Below are 21,357 nucleotides of genomic sequence, written 5' to 3' on the forward strand. Positions count from 1 at the left end.
GGATGTGATACAGCCTGGAATTGAACCAGGGACTGTAGTGACACCTCTTGCACTGAGATGCAGTGGCTTACTCGGGAGCCCACTGCGCCACAGGATTTTGTGGCCATTTGCACAGATGACGTACTGTGTCAGCATTTGTAGTGCAGGAATGTGGGGTGGAAGTCAGGAAACGTATTACAGATCATCTGTATGTATATACGGCAGAGCCGATGGCCATACTGTTGGCCTTGCAGTGGGTGAAGGAAGTCAAGCCAGACAGAGTAGTCATTTGCTCTGATTAATGTGCAGTGTTAATGAGTCTCCAGTCATTTATGTCACGTAGCAGACAAGACCTGCTTTATGAGGTGCTACAAACCCATGGCAGGATTAGACAGATGGGTATACAGATAAGATTTACTTGAATTCCAGCCCATGTGGGGGTGGAGGGGAACGAGGCAGTTGATGTACTGGCTAAACAAGCACTTAGTAGTGGGGATGTTGTAGTTTCAATGAGCAAGGCAGAGGCAAAAAGCCTGATATGGACAGTGATGGTGCGGAGATGGCGGGAGCAGTGGAATAGAGATACTAAGGGAAGGCATTTATTTCAAGTACAGAGTTAAGTCGGGGAGGGGAAGACGGCAGGAAGGGACAGAAGAGAGGAGGCTATTTTTACAAAATTAAAGGTTGGACACAGCCGGTTGAATAACTCTTAAATGTGATAGGAAAGCATCCAACAGGAAAGTGTGATTATTTGCCAGGAAACAGAGACCGTGGAGCATGTATTGCTACAGTGTGGGCATTATCAGAGAGAAAGAGAGAGGCTGAGATATAGTATGAGGGAAAAGGGGATACTGGAAATTAAAGTATATTGAGAAGTATGGCATTAGATATAGTCTCAAATATTTTTGTTATCTTTTTTATGAGCAATGGGGCTGGCAGGTAGGATTTAGTTTCTCCCTGTCTCTGGCCCATACTTCAATACAGTAAGTGGTGGTAATGCACCATCACGTTGGATGCTAACCGCTGATAAACCCCACAGAAGAAGAAGAAGAGTGCTACATCTTGATGGGTTCATGATGATTGTACGGAGATTGTGACAGCCGGTTAGATGGCGTCCCTTGAGAAGGCAAGAACAAGATGTATGTCAGGAGAAATGCAGTATTATCACAAGGAGATGTATACTTGGAATACGGAGGAGCAATGGAGGGAAAAAGAGAGGCAGAGGAGGTCTAAGAGAGAGAGGGAAGAAGAGGTAGGTGGTAGGTGTGGTGAAGTTCTCTGAGCCCTAGTGTCAGGATAAAGATTAGTACATTTTTTATTCATTTTTTACCAATTTGTGGTTTCAGGGTGTGTGAAAACAGAGTTGGGTGCTGTGGAATCGGTAACCAGAAGTGGTCTTGTGATAATTGTTTGTGTTTCTGCTGGGCAGTGGGAGAAGGCTCTCTGTGTTAAACGAATGGGGGTAAGAAATGTGAATTGTTTTGCTCTCAAGAAAAGGCCGCCATTGAAAGGAGTGATTACTGAGGTAGCGGTAAATGTAAAAGTTGATCAACTGAAGGGGAAGATTCACGGTGTTTTGGATGCTCGTCGTTTGGTGCAACGCAGACAGGGTGGCGTGAGTAGTGAAACAGAACCGTCATTGTCTGTTCTTTTGAGTTTTGATGTTGATTCTTTGCCCGACAAAGTGATGTTAGGATATATAAGGTATCCTGTATGAGCTTTTGTGCCGAATACATTACGTTGTTACAGGTGTCAAGCTTATGGGCATCTGACAGCAGTGTGTAGGAGGGAGGTTCCTTGGTGTGAGAAGTGTGCAGAAGGACATGAGACAAAGGAATGTGTAGCATTGGGGAAAGTAGTGGTATGTGTTAAATGTAGGGGTGCCCATGGGGCTGGGGATCAGAAATGTCCCGTGCGAGAGAGGCAGTTTGAGGTTTCAAGGGTTAGAATAGTGCAGAAGTTGTCATATGCTGAGGCAGTAAAGAAAGTAGATAGATGGGTCAAGGGGGAGGGATCCGGAGAGGAGTGGTGTGAGTAGTAGAACTGTACCAGTACAGAGGGATAGGGCAACAAGTGATATATGTTTGAGTAAGATTGGATTTTTAGCATTTATAGCAATGGTTATCAACTGTACTGCTGTGAGGGAACGTAAGTCGCAGAAAATTGAGGTTGTGGTGGCAGCTGCAGAGAGGTATTTGGGTGTGCGAGACTTGACATCAGAAGAGTTACAGGGTGTGTTTAGTAATGGTGTCCCATCCTTTCAGGTTGTTGACCTGAGGGATGACTAAATAGCACTTGGAAAGTTCCTCGGCGTACACATCAGGGACAAACTGAAATGGTCCACCCACATAGACAGTGAGGTGAAGAAGGTGCAACAGTGCCTCTTCAACCTCAGGAGGCTGAGGAAATGTAGCTTGTCACCTAGAACCCTCACAAACTTCTACAGATGAACAATTCAGAGCATCCTGTCGGCTGTATCTCCGCCTGGTACGGCAACTGCACCGCCCACAACTGCAAGGCTCTCCAGAGGGTGGTGCGGTCTGCACAACACATCACCGTAGGCAAACTACCTGCCCTCCAGGACACCTACAGCACCCGATGTCACAGGAAGGCAAAAAAGATCATCAAGGACAACAAACACCTGAGCCACTGCTTGTTCACCCCGCTACCATCAAGAAGGCGAGGTCACTACAGGTGGATCAAAGCTGGGACCAAAAGACTGAAAAATAGCTTCTATCTCAAGGCCATCAGACTGTTAAACAGCCATCACTAACACAGAGAGGCTGCTGCCTACATACAGACTTGAAATCATTCGCCACTCTTAATAAATGGATCACTAGTCACTTTATTAATGCCACTTTAATAATGATGTTTACATATCTTGCACTATTCATCCAAGATGAATATACTGTATTTTATACTGTCTATTGCATCTCGTCTATGCCGGTCTGTCATGGCCCATCCATATATTTATATGTACATATTCTTATTCCATCCCTTTACTTAGATTTGTGTGTATTATGTAGTTGTTGTGAAGTTGTTAGATTACTTGTTAAATATTGCTGCACTGTCGGAACTAGAAGCACAAGCATTTCGCTACACTCGCAATAACATCTGTTAACCATGTGTATGTGACAATAAGATTTGATTTGAATAGATTTAAATAGCGGAGCAGTATACGGGAGTTGTACTCCAGTCGCGTAGATGGCGGTAATGCAACATTTATTGGATGCCAAACGCTGTTAAACCTCATCAAAGAATAAGTTGTGTAACGTTATGAACGACGAGGACTGACGGAGAAAGTAAAAACAAAGCGAAACTTACCATTTTTGGTAAAGCATGTCTGTAAAACATGCCATCAGCCGTGGGGTGGAGTTGGGACGGTCGGTTATCCAGCTAGGTCTCCTCAAATCTGCTGGTCGACTTGCAGCAAAGTTCCGAGGTGAGCGTCTTCGTGTAGGCCAACCAGCCCGCACCGTTCAGCCTCAGACTTTCCTGCCAGTTCGGTACCGATATTTCCGCATGTCGTTGAGGGGTCTTGCAGCACAGCTGCAGTCCGGTGGTTTCAGGAGGTTTGGGGGCAGCGGCTCGCCAAGAAACAGAGCAGTGTTTTTGGCTTTCGGTCTCGGTGTGGGGTTGATCGAACAACAGCTCGATGATGATCGAAGGAGTGCTGCGACATGCCAGGAAATCCAGGTAAACAACATGGCTGTTGACAACAAATTGATCTACAAGTGCTAGCTATCTACAATCTAAAATATTTTATTGATATGTTGAAAAATTGTATTTTTGTGAGTCATCAGTTTTTATCTTTAGTTTGGACAGGAATATCACATTTAAATATTACATTTAGTAGAATAAAATAATAATTACATATCTAATAATAATTTAATAACGTTGTTAATAAAAATGTGTTATTTAATCTAAAAGGCCTACATTTTACCTCTTTTCTAAAGGCTGTGTTTACCAAGAAGAAGTACTGCAGTCCTCTCAAGTGCTTCACCTCGGGCTACAAGCTGGAGGACTATGTTATTGGGAAGCAGATAGGAAAAGGCTCCAACGCTGCAGTGTATGAAGCTGCGGCACCATTCGCTGTGCCCAGGGACATGGAGAGTGACCGGTGTTCCCTAAATGACCAGCTCAGTGAAGATGGAGAGGTGGCCACTGGGTCTCTGAGGAGCCCCTCCAGCTCCCTGGGCATCTATCCTCTAGCTGTCAAGATGATGTGGAACTTTGGGGTGGGTGTCTGTCAAGATAATGTCCTTTCCCCCGAAGTGTGCACTTGTTCACTTTCCTTCATGGATTTAAAGTGAATGAACTGGTATAAGAAATTTGGTGGAAACCGTCTAGCCCATTCTTACACCAATCTACACTACAGAAAAAATGACAGATTATTGGGGCACAGGGAGAGTGTTACTTTTTTATTTTTAAATATTACTGTAGAATATAGGCTATGTTCAGCATGCAATTGGCATAGTAATAAGACTCTTCCCTGTTCCCCTGCAGGCTGGTTCATCAAGCGAGGCTATTCTGAGATCCATGTCCCAGGAGCTGGTCCCCGCAGGCCCTCTCGCCATGAAACAGGAAAAAGAGGAACAGATTGCACTAAATGGGTTAGTATCAGCAGTCAGTCATAGCATCAACTTACTTTCAGTAGACACAAAATAGCCCAACATATTTTGGAGTGTTTTGCCATGCATCAAAAGAGTGCATTGCAAGTTTTATTTCCGTTGGTCTGTTTTGCAGGTATTTTGGGGAAGTGCCCAAGAGGGTTTCTGCCCACCCCAATGTGATCAGGGTGTTCCGGGCATTCACAGCGGATGTACCCCTTCTACCCGGTGCCCAGGAGGAGTACCCTGATGTCCTGCCAGCCAGACTCAACCCTGAGGGCCTGGGCAACAACCGTACTCTGTTCCTGGTCATGAAGAAGTAAGCATAATTCTCCCACATCGATCCTGTATCTCAGTGTCCCAGCCCCAGATTAACTTGTGTCATGGAACATTACACAATTAGTCATGCAATCCTGTGTTTTACTGCTTAAAGAATAGTCTCATGTTATATGCTAGTGTTTTTTCTAACCTGATACAAACTTGTCTTTGTGTGACTTGGCTAAGATCCGTTTAGATGCGGCTGCAGCATGTGAGACATCCCGTGGGGTTTACTATCTGCAGGAAGTCAGCTGTGTGGAACCTTGCAGGAAGGAGCACATTATAATGTGAACTGTGACAAAACGCAGTTAAACGGTTGAGCCCTCGTGCCTGGGGCAACAACCTGGGCAACGAGCCCTCGTTCCTGTAACAACAACCTGGGGCTATCTTAATCTGCACAGACAAACCAATCGCCTTTTACACTGTTCCGACACTTCTGCTAAACTGCCACGTAGACAAGAGGTTGTATTTTTTCTATAAAAGCAGAAACCCGACTATTTTTAAGCTTTCAACTCTGAACCATTCTTGGTCATGGTTGATTGCTTCATTTTTGCTAATCTTATAATAATGTTGTTGTTACAGGAATCTACAGTCTCTCTCTTCCTATAACATTTCTGACAGTCAACTCTTGGACTAAAAAGCATTTTTTTTTTATACCAGACCGGACCATTTTGTGTGCAGATTATCCATCCCAGTAGTTATTTGTTCACCCAACCTAGTGCATACTGATCTTTCCTCCCCCTGTTTCCATAGTTACCCATTCACCCTGCGTCAGTACCTGGAGGTGAACGTGCCCAGTAGGAGAGAGTGCTCTCTGATGATGCTGCAGCTGCTAGAGGGGGTCGACCACCTGTACAGACAGGGCATCGCTCACAGGGACCTTAAGTCAGACAACGTGCTCCTGGAGTTTGACTCAGGTCAGAGAGAGAGAGCAACAGGGCAAGCTCAGGCATGGTATCTTGAGTGTCATACATGTTTTTAAGTTAAATATGAAATTCATTTACAAAAGACATGGTTAGAATTCTGTCTTGATGTTTTTTCTCTATCCAAATGCAAATGAAGATATTTACATGGCATGTGATACTAATTAATTCATTAATGCTTATCATATTAGTTTTAATCAAATAATCCTATTGCTATTTGGCATCTCTATTGTTCAGAGGGCTGCCCCCGCCTGATAATCACAGACTTCGGCTGCTGTTTGGCTCAGAGTGACTCTAGTCTCCAACTACCCTTTAACACTATGTGGGTGAACAGAGGAGGCAACTCCTGCCTGATGGCACCTGAGGTAAGCTCCTATCATCAGAGAAATAGAAAACAACAACCTTTTCAATCAAGATCCATGCAAGCATTGTCTCTTGTGACAAACTGTTAACATAAATGGAAACATTTTCCTGATTTTGGGATTAAAATACAGCTCTATCCCTCTATAGGTTGTCACTGCAGTTCCTGGGCAGGGTGTGGTTATCAATTACAGCAAGGCAGATGCATGGGCTGTCGGGGCCATTTCTTATGAGATATTTGGCCAGGCCAACCCGTTCTATGGAGCAGGTGGACTGGAAAGCAGGAATTTCCAGGAGATCCAGCTCCCTGCCCTGCCTGCCTGTGTATCTGCTGACATGCAACTAGTCGTCAAGCTGCTTCTGCGTAGGAACCCCAATAAGGTACAGAGTCTAGTAAGGAATTTAATTAGATTATATGGCCATCACTTCGTTGAAGGGTATGTTAAAAATTATTTCCTAATTTCTCAGGGATTCTCAGAGAGTATTTGTGTGAGAAACAAGATGAACTTGTTCATTATGCAGTACTCCATTCACTACGTAAGGGCTTGGTGATTAGTATTGGAAGTCGTTATGTCGTTATGTACACTATCAGAGAATCCCATGCTCCTATTGTTGTTTATTTTGCAGCGCCCCAGTGCCAGAGTGGCTGCCAACATGCTGCATCTGAGCCTCTGGGGAAGGCGTGCCCTTGCCAATCAGGACAGCGCTGGCATGAAGAAGCTAGCTGATTGGCTGCTGTGCCAGTCTGCTGTGGTGCTCCTGAGGGGCTGCGGCCCCAGTGGGAGCTCGGTGGAGGAGGAGCTACAGAGGTGCTTCCTGTCTAACCTGGACCTGGAAGACCTCCGATTGGCTGTCAGCTTCCTCATGTACGGACGAGAACAGGGCAGAGCCAGCATCATGTCGCTTTAGGTCCTCAGTCTAACCCAGAGACATATATGTGTAACTCTGGTCTAACCTGTTGAGTTTGAATGTAGGTGAACATAGTGCCAGGGGTGGAAAATGGAATTTAAAAAAGTCACTGTGAATTTGTGGGAACCCACCAATATAAAATCGAAATAGTTTCTCTCCCCATTTCCACTCCTGCCTATAGAGCTTTCCGGAAACAAATATAAGCACTTTTTAATTCATGCTAAGACTCCATATGTTAGGGGGTTGAATTTTATTTTGGGAATTTTTGCACTTTGTCCAGTTTGGACCTGGTCAATGACATGCTTGAGGTTTACCCCTTTGTTTGGTTTGTGTATTTTCCAAATCATCACATCTTACCTGAGTTGCACCACTACGGTCTCATATAGACTATTCCATAGCCTCTATGAGTGTGTTTTTGACTAAGAGCATGAGGTAGTCAATGTATTTACTGTATGTCAAGGATGATATGATAAAGCATCTAAATATCTCCAGATGGTTATGTAGCAGAATATCAGTTCAGATTTAATAGCAATACCAGATCACTGTATTTCACATTTTGAGTTAAAAGTCCTTTATTTAAATAAAATGAAAGTCCTTGCATGCGAAAATTGATTAATGGGACATTTTAGAATATAGTCCTATAAAAATTACAGAATGAGTTTTGTTTCTGACAACAAACACTTTGTGAAGCTACGTTTTTAATTGTGAGGATGTTTTTAATAAACACTGGATGTAGTGTAAAAGACATATCCAAAGATTATAATAAAGTGTTAGTGTTTGAACTTCGTGTTTCCTTGAGTCCCTAGCGTTGATAGCAAAATAATAATGTATTTCATTATCTAGCAAAGGTTGTACGCTGATAAATAAAATGCATTTCCCATCACCCCCTTTTATTGCCTAGAACGTATTTGCCTGTCAGAGAGATCTGACTGCACAGATCTCCAATCATATGAACATGATGAAAGCATGGTCAAAACACTGGCCAATTGCCTGTCGAGTCAATTCATGTACTTAATAGATCTGTGGAACTGTAAACCCAACCCCAAAAAACATGCCCTGGAATCCAGAAGCTGAAATCAAAAGTCGCCAACCACTACGCTGTTATATCTATTGAAAGTATGCTGTCTCTTTTGAAAACGAGTCGAATTGACATTCGGGGAACGTTACGGCGGTCATGCATAAGAATTACCGATACTTTTCCGGAAGTTTCTGCAGTGTGCAACAAGACACTTGACAAGCGACGTCCATGTATTACCCCTACACGACTTTGCTCAGGAAAGCGCTACAATGTCCCTCCGAGCGCCGAATTTGTAGCGAGGGTCTCTGGAATTGCTACAATGGGCAAGTTACCTTACCAAGAGACCGCAGATGGACTTGATGCAGCATTTGTTGGTGTTCCGATCGATACTGGTACTTCCAACCGACCTGGGACAAGGTAGCCTACTTCTGCACTGCCTGATCTATGCAAATACTGTACTGTACAATACTGTACTCGTACGAGCATAGCAGGCTGTACTAATTTATTTGAAATCCATTATCACATTTGCAGTAGATGTGCATTTTTACCTTTTATTTTCTATAACAAATTGAGAGTCATATTTGTAAATTGTAGTATAATGTACACATTTAATTTATGAATTAATCTAGTGATTGTACAGTTGAGAGCATGTGTCAAACTAATTCTGCTTGTTACAACCAATGTTATTTAAAAGTAGGACAATGCATGGTCCTTTACAGATTTGGCCCCCGTCAGATCAGAGCAGAGTCGGCCATGTTGAGGGCCTACAACAGTGGCACCCGTGCAGCCCCCTATGAGTCTCTGATGGTGGCTGATATTGGGGACGTCAATGTCAACCTGTACGACCTAAAGGACACCTGCAGACGAATCCGGGAGGCCTACCGTACAATCCTGGCCACGGGCTGTATCCCCCTTACTATGGGTGAGGAGGAGCACCCATTTCTACGCTATGCAATCTGAGATGTGAGGAAAGGAATTTTGGACATTATAGCAAATGCCTACTAACTACATTTCAGCAGTGATCGATATTCCTTTCAGATGTGCCTCAAAACAACACCTGCTTCTTCTTTCTCTTCGTCACACATTTGAATGATTAATCTTTGCCCTGCTTATGAACCATCCTGACAATTATAGTACAAAGGTTACTGTTACAAAGTTTTGGCATGACACACTAACGTTAAGGTGTATGTTTAACTGGATAGGCTACATTTTATTCTGTCTTTTAACAGGTGGTGATCACACCATAGCATACCCTATTCTCCAAGCAGTTGTTGAGAAGTAAGTAGTGTATCAGTAGCCCTACATTTGGAAAATGCCAGAATAACTAGAATACTTTGAGGGCCAGTTTCCTGCACAGATTAAAGGACAGGTTTGCAAATATTTTGTTCACTTTTTTTTGCGATTTCACTTGGTTCTGAGAAACTTACCCCACCATGGATAGACTTCCTCATGCTCGTTCTGCAGTATCGGTGTGCGAGCATGCAAGTGTTTTCTTGTCCCCCATTGTGCTGATAGAAAGTACGTCCATGCTCGCACACAAAAAAGTATCGTTCAAGTCCAACATCATGGAATGTAAATTGGCAGAAGTTCGCAATGACACAATTTGTACAACATTTAAAGACCTGCATCAGTATACTGAGAGCATTTCAGTTTCTAAAAGGACCTATGTGGGTGTTTCTGGAGCCTTTGCTCATGTTTCATCACTGCCCCGATACTGCAGAATTAGCCTGAGGAAGTCTATCGCCGGTCGGGTCATTTTCTCAAAACCAAGTGAACTGGCAAAAAAAGTGTCTGGACACTTCAATAACATGCCATTTAAACATAACATTTTTTGATTTGGTTAAAAAAACGAACTTTCAATGGAGAATCTCTGTTCAGCTCAATTTTTGGTACAGGACTGGGCTGAATCGATCTTTGTGAAACAGTACATTTGTATCCCGTGTTTGTCAGACACGGCCCAGTGGGTCTTATCCATGTGGATGCTCATGCCGACACAAGTGATGTGGTCCTGGGGGAGAAGATTGGCCACGGGACACCCTTCAGGCGTTGTGTGGAGGAGGGCCTGCTAGACTGCAAGAGGGTCGTCCAGATAGGCCTGCGGGGTACAGGTTACTCACCTGATGCCTATGAGTGGAGCCGAGCACAGGTACTCACATCACTGTGCGTAGAGGTTTTCCTCACCTAGGGCGACACAAACATTCACAAAAGTAAAAAATAGGTCAAATAATAAACATTATATATGATTAAAATATCTCTCTATGGCCCCGATTCCGACCTGAGTTAACTGCAGGTAAATGGAACGTTATTCCCTTTTTATGCACTTTGTTCTCTCTGTGTATTCTGCCCTTGAATTGAAGGCATGGCGGAGGTGTGTCTACAGATACGCTGTATTCTGATCTTGACTTAATTCCCTAATAATTCCACTACCAGTTCCAAGTGGAAAAAGCAATCTACTTAATTTTTCCCCCGATAGATATAACACTTCTCCATGCACTTTAATTTACAATTTCATAAGAGCCATTGATAAGTGCTAGGTAAATAAGTAATCTGTTTGGATAAGGGAATTGCAAATATAAATGACACTTGTTTTAGATATATTTTACCTTATAATCACTGGAGACAAATGTGAAACCAGTCATATGGCAGCAAACTAAGCATATCAACTTTCCCACAGTAAAGTTTATGAAATGCTGTGCCATTTTGCAGAATTTTAATTGTACAGCCTTTTAACGTGCAGGTATGTGCACTCTAACATGTCTTAATTATAGGCTACCCCATTTCCTATTTCCATCATTTTAAATACCCCTATCAGTAGGCCTAATATCTCATATTCAACTGCGAAGTTCCCTTCAGTTCATATATCCTACATTATCATTCCATTTAATTACATAGTTTTGTTTACCTTCATGTGTTTCCTCTGTAAACACCACGTTGCTGAGGATTATAGAGTAACACAGTAATAGTCATAATACCCATAAAACCTAGTGGTCAAACAGGGAAATGGTTCCAATTGTTTTTCCACATGTGATTTTAGAAACACTTAAAATAAGGGCTGTGTTTTGGGTAGGCTTACCCTAGCATGACATTTTGATAACTGTCTAAAACTCTAGGACAAGGTGACTTCTATCAATATATTCAGCTGTATTTACCAACCCAAAATGAAACGCTAATTAGCTGCTATTGTGGCTATTATAAAACACTTTAAATGCCATGATGATCTGGACAAGACTGTTCAATCGAGTCAAAGGTAAGGATCTCTAATGTAAGCTAAATTTAGTAATTAATAAATTGGCAACATTTCTTTAAATGGACAAATCTGTGAACTGTCTTGTGAAAGTTTTAAATTGACACAATACCTGTTAGCAAAGGTGTCGTGCAGGAGCTTGCAGGGATTTGTAGTCTTGCATGACATCTACTTTGATGCTAATTAGCATTTTCGAATCTGAGAGTAAATAGAGCTGAATATATTGATAAAAAAGTCCCTTTATCCTAGAGAGATTTACATTGTTATCAAAATCTCACACCAGGTTAAGCCTACACGAAATACAGCCCTTATTTTAAGTGTTTCTAAAATCCCCTATGGAAATGGTGGAAAAACTATTGGAACTATTTCCCTGTTTGACCACTAGGTTCTATGGATATTATGACACCTCCACTGTGGGGCTCTATTAGTAACAGTTGATAATATAAAAAATGAAAGACATATAGGCTAATTAAATCGTTATGGAGTGGAGCGCAGACCGAGCCCTAACAGTTTGAACCTGATACATGGTGCAATACTTGGCTGTGTCATCACACAGTTCTATTGTTGTGCATGCAATAGACGAGGGTATAGCCTACTATTGTACACTATTCTCCCTATTGTAAATGTATATACACTAATCTTCCAACATTACCATGGGTTAAAGAACTGAATGTGGCAATTTTCAGAATGAATCAAACCACTGTATTTTTGATTCATCAATATATTTCATGCGCAATATATTAAATGATTCAAACATACATTCCTAACCCAAAAATTTGCCTAAATAATCTATAAGATCAGAGTATTTTTTTAAATCTACCAGTTGGTGTTGAAACGGAGATGAATATTTATTTATTTAGATGTCTTTCTTTCATTGATCCCTATTTTCTGAACCCGTTCTCTCAATGTGTTCTAGTCTGTTGACAAAATTCAAATGAAAGGTGCACCGTATTTAAAGGGATGGCTAAAGATAAATGTACTGAAAACCCCAATGACTGAAAACCACAAGAAAATTTGTTCGCCAGCAATTGGGAGGGTTTTCAGCAGTTGAATTACATTTATTCAGCGCTCGCAAGGGAACCACACCTGCAAAGCCCGTTATGCACCTAAGTCTGAATACCAACTACAGAAAAGTGTGTAGGAAAGGCATGCGTAGGAAAAACATAAATGTGTGTATGTGTTCTCTCTCGGTGTGTATGTTCTCTCTCTCTCGGTGTGTGTATGTTCTCTCTCTCGGTGTGTGTATGTTCTCTCTCTCTCGGTGTGTGTGTGTATGTTCTCTCTCTCTCGGTGTGTGTGTGTATGTTCTCTCTCTCTCGGTGTGTATGTGTATGTTCTCTCTCTCTCGGTGTGTGTATGTTCTCTCTCTCTCGGTGTGTATGTGTATGTTCTCTCTCTCTCGGTGTGTGTATGTTCTCTCTCTCTCGGTGTGTGTGTGTATGTTCTCTCTCTCTCGGTGTGTGTGTGTATGTTCTCTCTCTCTCGGTGTGTGTGTGTATGTTCTCTCTCTCTCGGTGTGTGTATGTTCTCTCTCTCTCGGTGTGTATGTGTTCTCTCTCTCGGTGTGTGTATGTTCTCGCTCTCTCGGTGTGTGTGTGTGTGTGTGTGTGTGTGTGTGTGTGTGTGTGTGTGTGTGCTCTGTAGGGATTCCGTGTGGTTCAGGTGGAGGAGTGTTGGTTCAAGTCCCTGGCTCCTCTCATGGCTGTGGTTAGGACTCAGATGGGGAAGGGTCCAGTTTACCTCAGCTTTGATATCGATGCTTTAGACCCAGCCTTCGCCCCTGGAACAGGCACACCAGAGATTGCAGGCCTCACATCCATACAAGTAAGGAAATACCTTGTTTTAGTGGTTTTACAGACATTTGGTAGAATATTTAGTTGTTACTGTGTTATAATACAGATTTGAGATGGAGGCAGCTGCTGACACAGAGGGTGGTGTTATGTTTTCCTTTTTGTGTGTGTGTGTGAAACCCAGGGACTAGAAATCATCCGGGGCTGCCATGGCCTAAACCTGGTGGGGTGTGATTTAGTGGAGGTGTCTCCACCCTATGACACCACAGGTACTGTACTTATCATGACTCTGTGTCACATTGAATAATCTGTTTTACTTTGAGTAAAATTTCAAACACAAAAAAAATTGTTTTTGCAGGCAATACAGCACTGACTGCCGCCAACTTGCTCTTTGAAATGATGTGTGTCCTTCCAAAGACAAAATATTATGACTAATTATGTGATGAGGATATGCACATACTTAATCGAAAGAATAGGACTTTTACTGAACGGATTCAATATGTAATCAAAGTTAATCACCGGTGTGACCATATCACACCAAACAAGGACTGGTAAAGCAGAAAAATAGAATGTCTCTAACATATGAACATCAAGCATTTATTACACACAGCAAGAGGATATGCACTGTAGCAGAACCTTTGAGACATCTGCAAATCAGATACATTTATTTAGTCAACATTGTACCAGGGTTATTAGTATAGTGATTTTGTAACATGTTTTATAATCAAATAAAACAACAGTATTGATGAATGATGTGACCATGTTATTATAAAATGCATGTAAAAAGTCATTTTATATAATTATAGTATGATGTTAATATATGTACAGATAACATGGTAGAAGGTAAACTATGTACAGATAACATGGTAGAATGTGTAGATAACATGGTAGAATATGTAGATAACATGGTAGAATATGTAGATAACATGGTAGAATGTGTAGATAACATGGTAGAATGTGTAGATAACATGGTAGAATATGTAGATAACATGGTAGAATATGTAGATAACATGGTAGAATGTGTAGATAACATGGTAGAATGTGTAGATAACATGGTAGAATATGTAGATAACATGGTAGAATGTGTAGATAACATGGTAGAATATGTACAGCATTTACATTTCCCAAATATAACTACATTATTGTCATGACGACAATATCAGAGTTTAATGCTTATAAATTGGGTTAAGCACAGTTAAGTTGTTTTTTAATTTGCATTTGCTCTGCCCTGATCTATTCCAAAATAAATGTCACATGAAATGTTGTCCAACATACACTATATCATTGCTACATACACTTTAGTCTTTTAGCAGACGCCCTTATCCAGAGCGACTTACAGTAGTGATTGCATACATTTTTCGTAGTGGTTCCCAGTGGGAATCGAACCCACAACCCTGGCGTTGCAAGCGCCATGCTTTACCAACTGAGCCCACTGAAGCCACTGGCTATGTGATGTAAAAAATCAAATAAAAAGTAAAATAGACTAATGTAAAAAGCTTGCAATTGGTCATGTAACAAAAAGCACAATAATAATGTTGTGTAGGTTTTTCAATAATAGTCTGTCGACATGAAGAAGGATAAACATGAAATATTAGCTGCCAGGGGAAATGGAAGGCATTGTAGTTCCATTATATATTGCACAATAATAAGCCTTAAGTTCAGGAAACGATCAAAATGGTGAACAAAATAGATCTAGTAGAGACATGCATCTCTATTCACAGAACTGACCAATCACCATTGAGACAGTGAAGCTAATATCAGAGCACAGTCTGATAGATTACATACATGAATAGCATGGATGATGGTTTTAAAAAGGCAGGAGTCTACTTATGACCACAGTGATTAAGTTAGCTCATCTAGAGGTTGTAACAGCAGCAGATATTATAACTAAGTCACTACTATGACAGCATGCAGAGGAAGGGATCCCAAAAGGAAAGTGATCTAGGAATTGTTCAACGGTTGTTGCTTTTAGATCCACTATATTCTGTACCCTCCCTCTATCGATCCTACTTTAAAGTACTTCTGTAAGAAATACATATCTGAAGTGCAAAACAGACAGCTGTAGCTAACTCCAGCAGAACATGAGATGGCAGATGAATGTAGTCCAGTTGTCTCAATGAGTCAAGCCAACCTCACTATTGAAAGGAATTTCTTCAAACTATGTCCCAGTGCATGCACTCAAAACATACATTAACCTCCCCCCTGAATACATTGCCATGAGGACACCTTGGAATCTTGGCTTTTAGACACAGATAGCTTTGGTATGTGTCCATTTAGGCCTGAATCCTGACTTTGCATGTAATTCATTTCAAACCTCACAAAAGTTTTGCCGGCAATCAGGATGTTCGGTAGGAGTCCTGTTATCTTCCCCCCTATTTGGGGGCGGTGATCTTCTCCAGGCCAGGCCAGGCAGGGATGTAGTACCTGGGAAGGGTTCCCTCCATCAGCCTCTCCATCCACAGCCCCAGGCGGTCCAGTTTGTGGTGGATCTGCAGTGTGGCAGTGGAGCGGGACCTGGGCATAGACCTGCGTGGTGGGTGGTCCTCTCTGGACCCAGACCTTCTCCCTCCCCCAGTGGCGCCCCCGGGTCCTTCCTCCCCAGTGTAGACAGGCCTGAAGAGGCAGAGGTACTTCTTATGGCCGTTGAGTGCCAGGATGTAGCCCGTGTAGTCTATCTTGTGGCGGGCGCCATCGTCCTCGTCAGTGTCTATCTGCATGGCATCCTGGGCGAACTCCAGCAGCGTCTCCATCCATGCACTGTGCTTGTCCACGTTCAAGAAGGAAAAGTGGAGCGTCAGGCTCCTAGGGGCAAAAAGAAAGGATATGATATGTTGGTTATAAATATGTTACTGCTGGATTCTGTCAACCCCCCAAAGAGGCAGCTTTCCATAACACTCACATATGAATACTCATGTTATAAGTACAATGCTATGTATCACTATATACACCATTACAAAGAGGGTAGTTTGGGTCCTGGATGCTGATTGGCTGAAACAGCATTTCAGCCATGTGTCTATCAGACAATATACCGTGTATGGCCCCAAAATACTTGTTTACTGTTCTATTTATGTTAGTAAACTGTTTATAATAGCAATAAAGCACCTCAGGAATTTGTGGCATATGGCCCATAAACCACGGTTAAGGGCTGTATCCAGGCACTCCGCTTCGTGTCGTGCTTAAAAACACCCCTAAATGGTGCTGCATGGTCAATCCGACATCTGCAGTGGCCATACAGTATTTACTGCAATACTGCCTCTGCAGAAGTCAGGATATTCATACTTCTTGCGCTTCGCAGAGTTTGTGTTTATACAGGACCTCCCGCCCACACCTACTGTCAACCAATCATGTCAATGCGGAGCTATACGGTGCCCTCCAAACACCAGACCATGTGGGATCATGCGCTCACCCAGTGAAAGAGTAGACCTCTTTGGCAAACTTGCTGAGCAGGACGTTCTTGGAGGCGTCAGTGAGCACCAGCACCACGTTCATATGGCCTGGTCTCAGCTTCACCAGGTTACTGGTGTACGTGATGTCTGTCAGCTCCGTCACCTCCACAAAGTTCTTCTTCGGTGGGCGACTATAAATTACAAAAACATGATAAGCATAGAACCACTTAATTGTATTTTTGCATTGACATCACTGAAAAGATAACTACAATCCCTAAAATATGTCAGAGCTAAAAATATATATATATTTCAGTCACTGCTTGAATCTTTTCACTGAAGCTTAAAATGTCTTGCCTTGAGGTGCTGCTGCTACCCGGTGATCCATTTTCTGCCTTAGCTCCGTCTTTTGCCTTCGGTTTGGATTTGCCGTCTTCACTAGAGTCACTGAAATCACACAAAGCAGAAAGATAAGTCTGAACAAGCAGTTTCCCCCAAGGTAATACGTTTGAGTCGCAGAATCACTGGTTCTACATCTTACCTGAAAGCCTGAACCACCACAGTTCCAAACAGGATGAATAAGGCAGAGAATATCAACGACAGGAGGGGCATCATCTCACGCCTGCAGAAACATATTACAGATATATCTAAATACAAGGTGGCTAGTGACAAACTGTTAACACTAATCTTAATTTAAACACTCATAAGCAGTTCTGACTAAAACAGCAAGCAAACAACTGAAGAACTATCATTATTTGAAAGATCTGTTGAATTGGCATGGGCCATTTTATTATGTCCACATCTCCATATGTTGTTACCTAACATCAAGAATAAGAGTTAACTTACCAATTATTGTGAAGAATATCATCAATGATTTCAGTGAGGTAATCATAAGCTGTATAGATCCATCGAATGAGAAACATCTGGAATTTACAACAACATATTTACTGCCTAGTCATTAACTGATGAACAACACACTTACATGATTGTACTGCATTACCCATCATAAAAATGAAAAAAAAACATCGCCGGTTTAGAATCCTACAAAAGAACATTCCAACAACAATCTTATTTCTGGACACAGTACTAATTACCACATCATTATCCTTGCTCTTCAGATATGATAAAGTAGGGCAGCCTTGTTCTTTTACATACAGTACTTTTCAGTAGTGAGGAACTCAACCCACAGAGGCAAACTCATTGTTGAGCTCCGGCAGCATTGCGTCTTGGTTGAGGATGGAGGGGTCTTTCTGTAGCCTCTGCAGCTCATCCAAGAGACGTTGTTTATTCTTATCGGTTCCATTCCAACCGCCCGCCACCTCCTTGTACAGGACCTTACCTGCCGCGTTACGACGCTCCAGGATGAACACCTGCGGAGCGAGCACATGCAGGCACATAAACACACTTCCACATGAGCTTATAGTCTTGGGGAAAGGTGATTTTACATTTTTATAAAGTATAATAGAGAGAGGTGTGTGCGTGTATGTGGCTCATTATACAGACACTTCTACCAGAAGCGCTCAAAAAATCCAAGGAGAGCACATTAACAAAGTTCATGTTCAATATGGCATTAACGTACCTGTGGTGGTTGTGTACTGTCCTTGGTCTTCAGCAGAGTATCACACAGTGGTTGTTGCAGTCTTTGGTAGACATAAGCAAATCTCACCACCTCCTGAGTGTTGGTGTAGGCAAATGAGAGGAAGGCCTGGTTTCCTATGGTATAGGACTCCTCATCACCAGTGATCAGCAGGACACAGTACCTGAAAGGCAGATGTTTGGGGACATTAGTGTTTGTTCTGCAGCACTAAAACCTTTAGAGTGTGCTGCATTTTCTACAGTGCCGCATGACACGTAAATGTGTATACCTCAATTATAGAAGTAAAATAATCAATCATGTCACCTGGCTGTGCAGAAATTGTATGTTCACAAATGAATTGTAAGTTCACAAAAGGCATCAGTATCTTACTTTCTGCGTCGGTGGAACTGCTTCACAGGACAAAGCTCATCAAACAGTTTCTGGTTCACCAGTCGAGGGACGAGGAGAAACTTGTTGTTCAATATGAATTCATCAATGACTTGTTTTTTCATTCCTTTAGCCTAGAAGAGGAGAACAACAACATGGAGATATTAATAAAATGCCTTGTATCTAATCGGCTAAATTAACAATTGTCACCTCAACAAAAACAGCATCTCTAAATATAATCAATAAACATCAGTAATACAGATACTACTCGGGTATTCAAATGCTATTTAACTATTCAATTAAACTGTCTGGTGGAAAATAGTCAAATCTAGTCCCGTGTGGTCCCGTGTGGCTCAGTTGGTAGAGCATGGCGCTTGCAACGCCAGGGTTGTGGGTTCATTTCCCACGGGGGGACCAGGGTTCAATTCCCACGGGGGGACCAGGATGAATATGTATGAACTTTCCAATTTGTAAGTCGCTTTGGATAAGAGTGTCTGCTAAATGACTTAAAATGTAAAAAAAAATGTAAAAATGTTAAATGTCTAGCTAGTAACTACCTGTATAATGTCTGCAGGCTTGTCTATACTCTCCTTAAAGACCAGCATGGTGGGGGCGTAGGTGTTAATGTTGAACTGTTTCAGTAGGTTGGCAGTATCTGAGAGACCCTGGTCCACGTACCCAAACTGAACATAATCCTTATAGGCGAACGCAGTCAGCTACGGAAGATGAGAAAAAAACCTGTAAGCAAGTATTAGAAAGCAGTTGTCGATGACCTATGTTCCAGGAGGAAGTCAATAAGTGATAGTCAGACCAGCTCTCTCAGAGGTAGTTTAAACTGATGCCAGACTGACTAGTCTAGACAATGAATTACCTTGTACAAGAGTGGGACTACAGGCACTTGGTCAAACAGAAGCACGTGCGGCTTGTTCTGCTCATGCCAGCTGTTCAGGAATTGAAGGTCATTCCTGTCTGTAACCTGAAACATACACACACAAAAAAAGATTTGTGAATTTGCGAAATCATGTTGTTTGTTGCTGCTGTTGTTATTTACCTTCTCAACCAGTCTCTGAGGGAGCAGGTCCTCCACAAACTGCCTCAGGTGCTCCTTCACCACAGCGTAGTGGAAGAAGGTCACTTTCCCGTTGATGACACCGAGTATGGACGGGGTGCGGTGAGCACCGAGATGATTGGCCAGACGTCTCTCATAACCAACGTCCACCACACCAATCCCCACACCTAACACATAATCAGCCATACAAAGACTCACTATGGTTATTGTACCTACTTTAGTTGAATGCACTGAATGTATGTTGCTCTGGATAATAGTGTCTGCTAAAGTCGTTGAGTAACTTTAATTTGTGTCATTTCCTACCCAAGGCCTCCAGCTCCTGCACAACCTCTTTCCAGACTGGCTCAATGTGGATACAGCTGAAGCACCAGTCGGAGGTGATTTTGATCAGATACGGTCTTTTGAAGCTGTCAGGCACCACGTCATTCACATACTGGTTGAAGTGCAGAGCGTACTTGCTATCAGCAAACTCCTGGCTGCCCTTGTTGCTGAAGGGGAAGTGGAAGAAGGACTCGTCGAAGTAGAATTGGTCGTGACCATGACCGTAGTGACCATGACCATACGGCTGGGTGTCATCAGTCTGTCCATACCGGTCATATTTGGCCCTTTTCTCCTCGTTGGATAAGATCTTAAAGAGTTTGGGTAGAAAGCACATGGATATTGTTACCAGAAGGTGGAGCATTCCCTTCTGAATAATGCATTTCAAATCAAATTTCATTTGTCACATGCGCCGAATACTGTGAAATGCTTACTTACAAGCCCTTAACCAACAATGCATTTTTAAGAAAATTAAGAAAAGATTTAAGAAAAGATTTACTAAATAAACGAATGTAAAAAGAAAGTAACAAAAAGCTGCTGAAGTTTTGATGCTGGTGAAAATTTGATACTCTTACCTCATAAGATTTGGTAATCTTGATGAACATATCTTCAGCGCCTTCATTTTTGTTTTTATCAGGATGCCTTACAGAAATAATGGAAGGACAATGCATCAATGGGCCATTCATTTTTGTCAACAGTCAATAGTCTAGTGCTAAATATATCCACTGAGTTCTGACACCCAGAACAAAAAGAGTAAGTCATGTTCTTACCATTCCCTAGCTAGGCGCTTGTACACTTTCTTGATTTCAGTTTGGCTTGCACTTTTGGTCACTCCAAGAATATTGTATGGGTCTACTTCATTGGCTGTCTCCACTAAGCCAACCAGAAGAAGCAGACAGACAACCACTATACCAGGAAATGTCAAACACATCCTTGTTCTTCTTGCCATGTTCTCTGTCGGGAAAGCAACAACAAGTCAGGGTAAACACATATGTCTGACGGGATGTGTAGGTAAATGAATCTGCATTGGTAAAGGAAAGATTTGAAACATATACAGATCCAACTAGATAACCGTCTAAACACAGCCGTTAGTAGGCAATACCATTATAATTGCCACATGTAAGTCACAAAACAGAACAAATGCATTAAATTGCCATTGACTTGAATTCACCACCTTGCCTTGCAATCAATTTAGAATAGATGGATAGCTAACCTAGCTACTTAGCTATCCAGATTAGCTTGTTGAACACCATGCACGCACCTCAAGAATCTGTCTTGATCAACTGTTCTTCTGCCACATTCCTCAACATTGTCACTGTTTATCTGCGAAAGGAAAGCATGGACAATGTGTAATTTGTAGCATCATCTGAGCTCTCTAATGTTATCTCTCTCCTTAAATGATAACCTGCTGGGACTGCATCCAGTCAGTGCGAATGGGGGACCAGAGACACCAAAGGCATTGTGGGAGTTACA

At 42.2% G+C, this 21,357-nt stretch overlaps 3 protein-coding genes across 5 annotated transcripts; 2 read left to right on the forward strand and 1 right to left on the reverse strand.

The window, feature by feature from the left end:
- Positions 1–85: 85 nt before the first annotated feature.
- pink1 (PTEN induced kinase 1) lies at positions 86–7,881 on the forward strand. Its single transcript, XM_055891729.1, has 8 exons — positions 86–3,675; positions 3,936–4,217; positions 4,486–4,592; positions 4,726–4,908; positions 5,661–5,824; positions 6,068–6,195; positions 6,341–6,571; positions 6,818–7,881. Exons 1-8 carry the CDS (start codon positions 3,319–3,321, stop codon positions 7,097–7,099), a joined length of 1,734 nt encoding a protein of 577 aa, XP_055747704.1. The 5' UTR covers positions 86–3,318; the 3' UTR covers positions 7,100–7,881.
- A 231-nt stretch (positions 7,882–8,112) lies between these two features.
- agmat (agmatine ureohydrolase (agmatinase)) lies at positions 8,113–13,901 on the forward strand. The gene is made up of 7 exons (XM_055891733.1): positions 8,113–8,534; positions 8,837–9,039; positions 9,347–9,395; positions 10,068–10,263; positions 13,006–13,185; positions 13,336–13,420; positions 13,510–13,901. Exons 1-7 carry the CDS (start codon positions 8,218–8,220, stop codon positions 13,584–13,586), a joined length of 1,107 nt encoding a protein of 368 aa, XP_055747708.1. The 5' UTR covers positions 8,113–8,217; the 3' UTR covers positions 13,587–13,901.
- dnajc16 (DnaJ (Hsp40) homolog, subfamily C, member 16) lies at positions 13,735–21,337 on the reverse strand. Of its 3 annotated transcripts, XM_055891728.1 has the most exons (15): positions 21,146–21,337; positions 20,655–20,838; positions 20,460–20,526; positions 19,870–20,194; positions 19,549–19,733; positions 19,369–19,473; positions 19,055–19,213; positions 18,501–18,631; positions 18,114–18,294; positions 17,722–17,904; positions 17,381–17,457; positions 17,076–17,156; positions 16,892–16,981; positions 16,558–16,728; positions 13,735–15,953 (listed from the first exon to the last, which is right to left on the reverse strand). In XM_055891728.1, exons 2-15 carry the CDS (start codon positions 20,831–20,833, stop codon positions 15,524–15,526), a joined length of 2,364 nt encoding a protein of 787 aa, XP_055747703.1. In that variant the 5' UTR covers positions 20,834–20,838; positions 21,146–21,337; the 3' UTR covers positions 13,735–15,523. The 3 variants fall into 3 exon arrangements, with proteins under 3 accessions (XP_055747703.1, XP_055747701.1, XP_055747702.1); XM_055891726.1 differs by having other exon boundaries at positions 19,369–19,733; XM_055891727.1 differs by having other exon boundaries at positions 19,369–19,733; positions 21,098–21,337.
- Between the last annotated feature and the right edge of the window lie 20 nt (positions 21,338–21,357).

The sequence above is a fragment of the Salvelinus fontinalis genome, chromosome 31, assembly GCF_029448725.1.
Source record: "Salvelinus fontinalis isolate EN_2023a chromosome 31, ASM2944872v1, whole genome shotgun sequence".
Lineage (NCBI taxonomy): Eukaryota > Metazoa > Chordata > Actinopteri > Salmoniformes > Salmonidae > Salvelinus > Salvelinus fontinalis.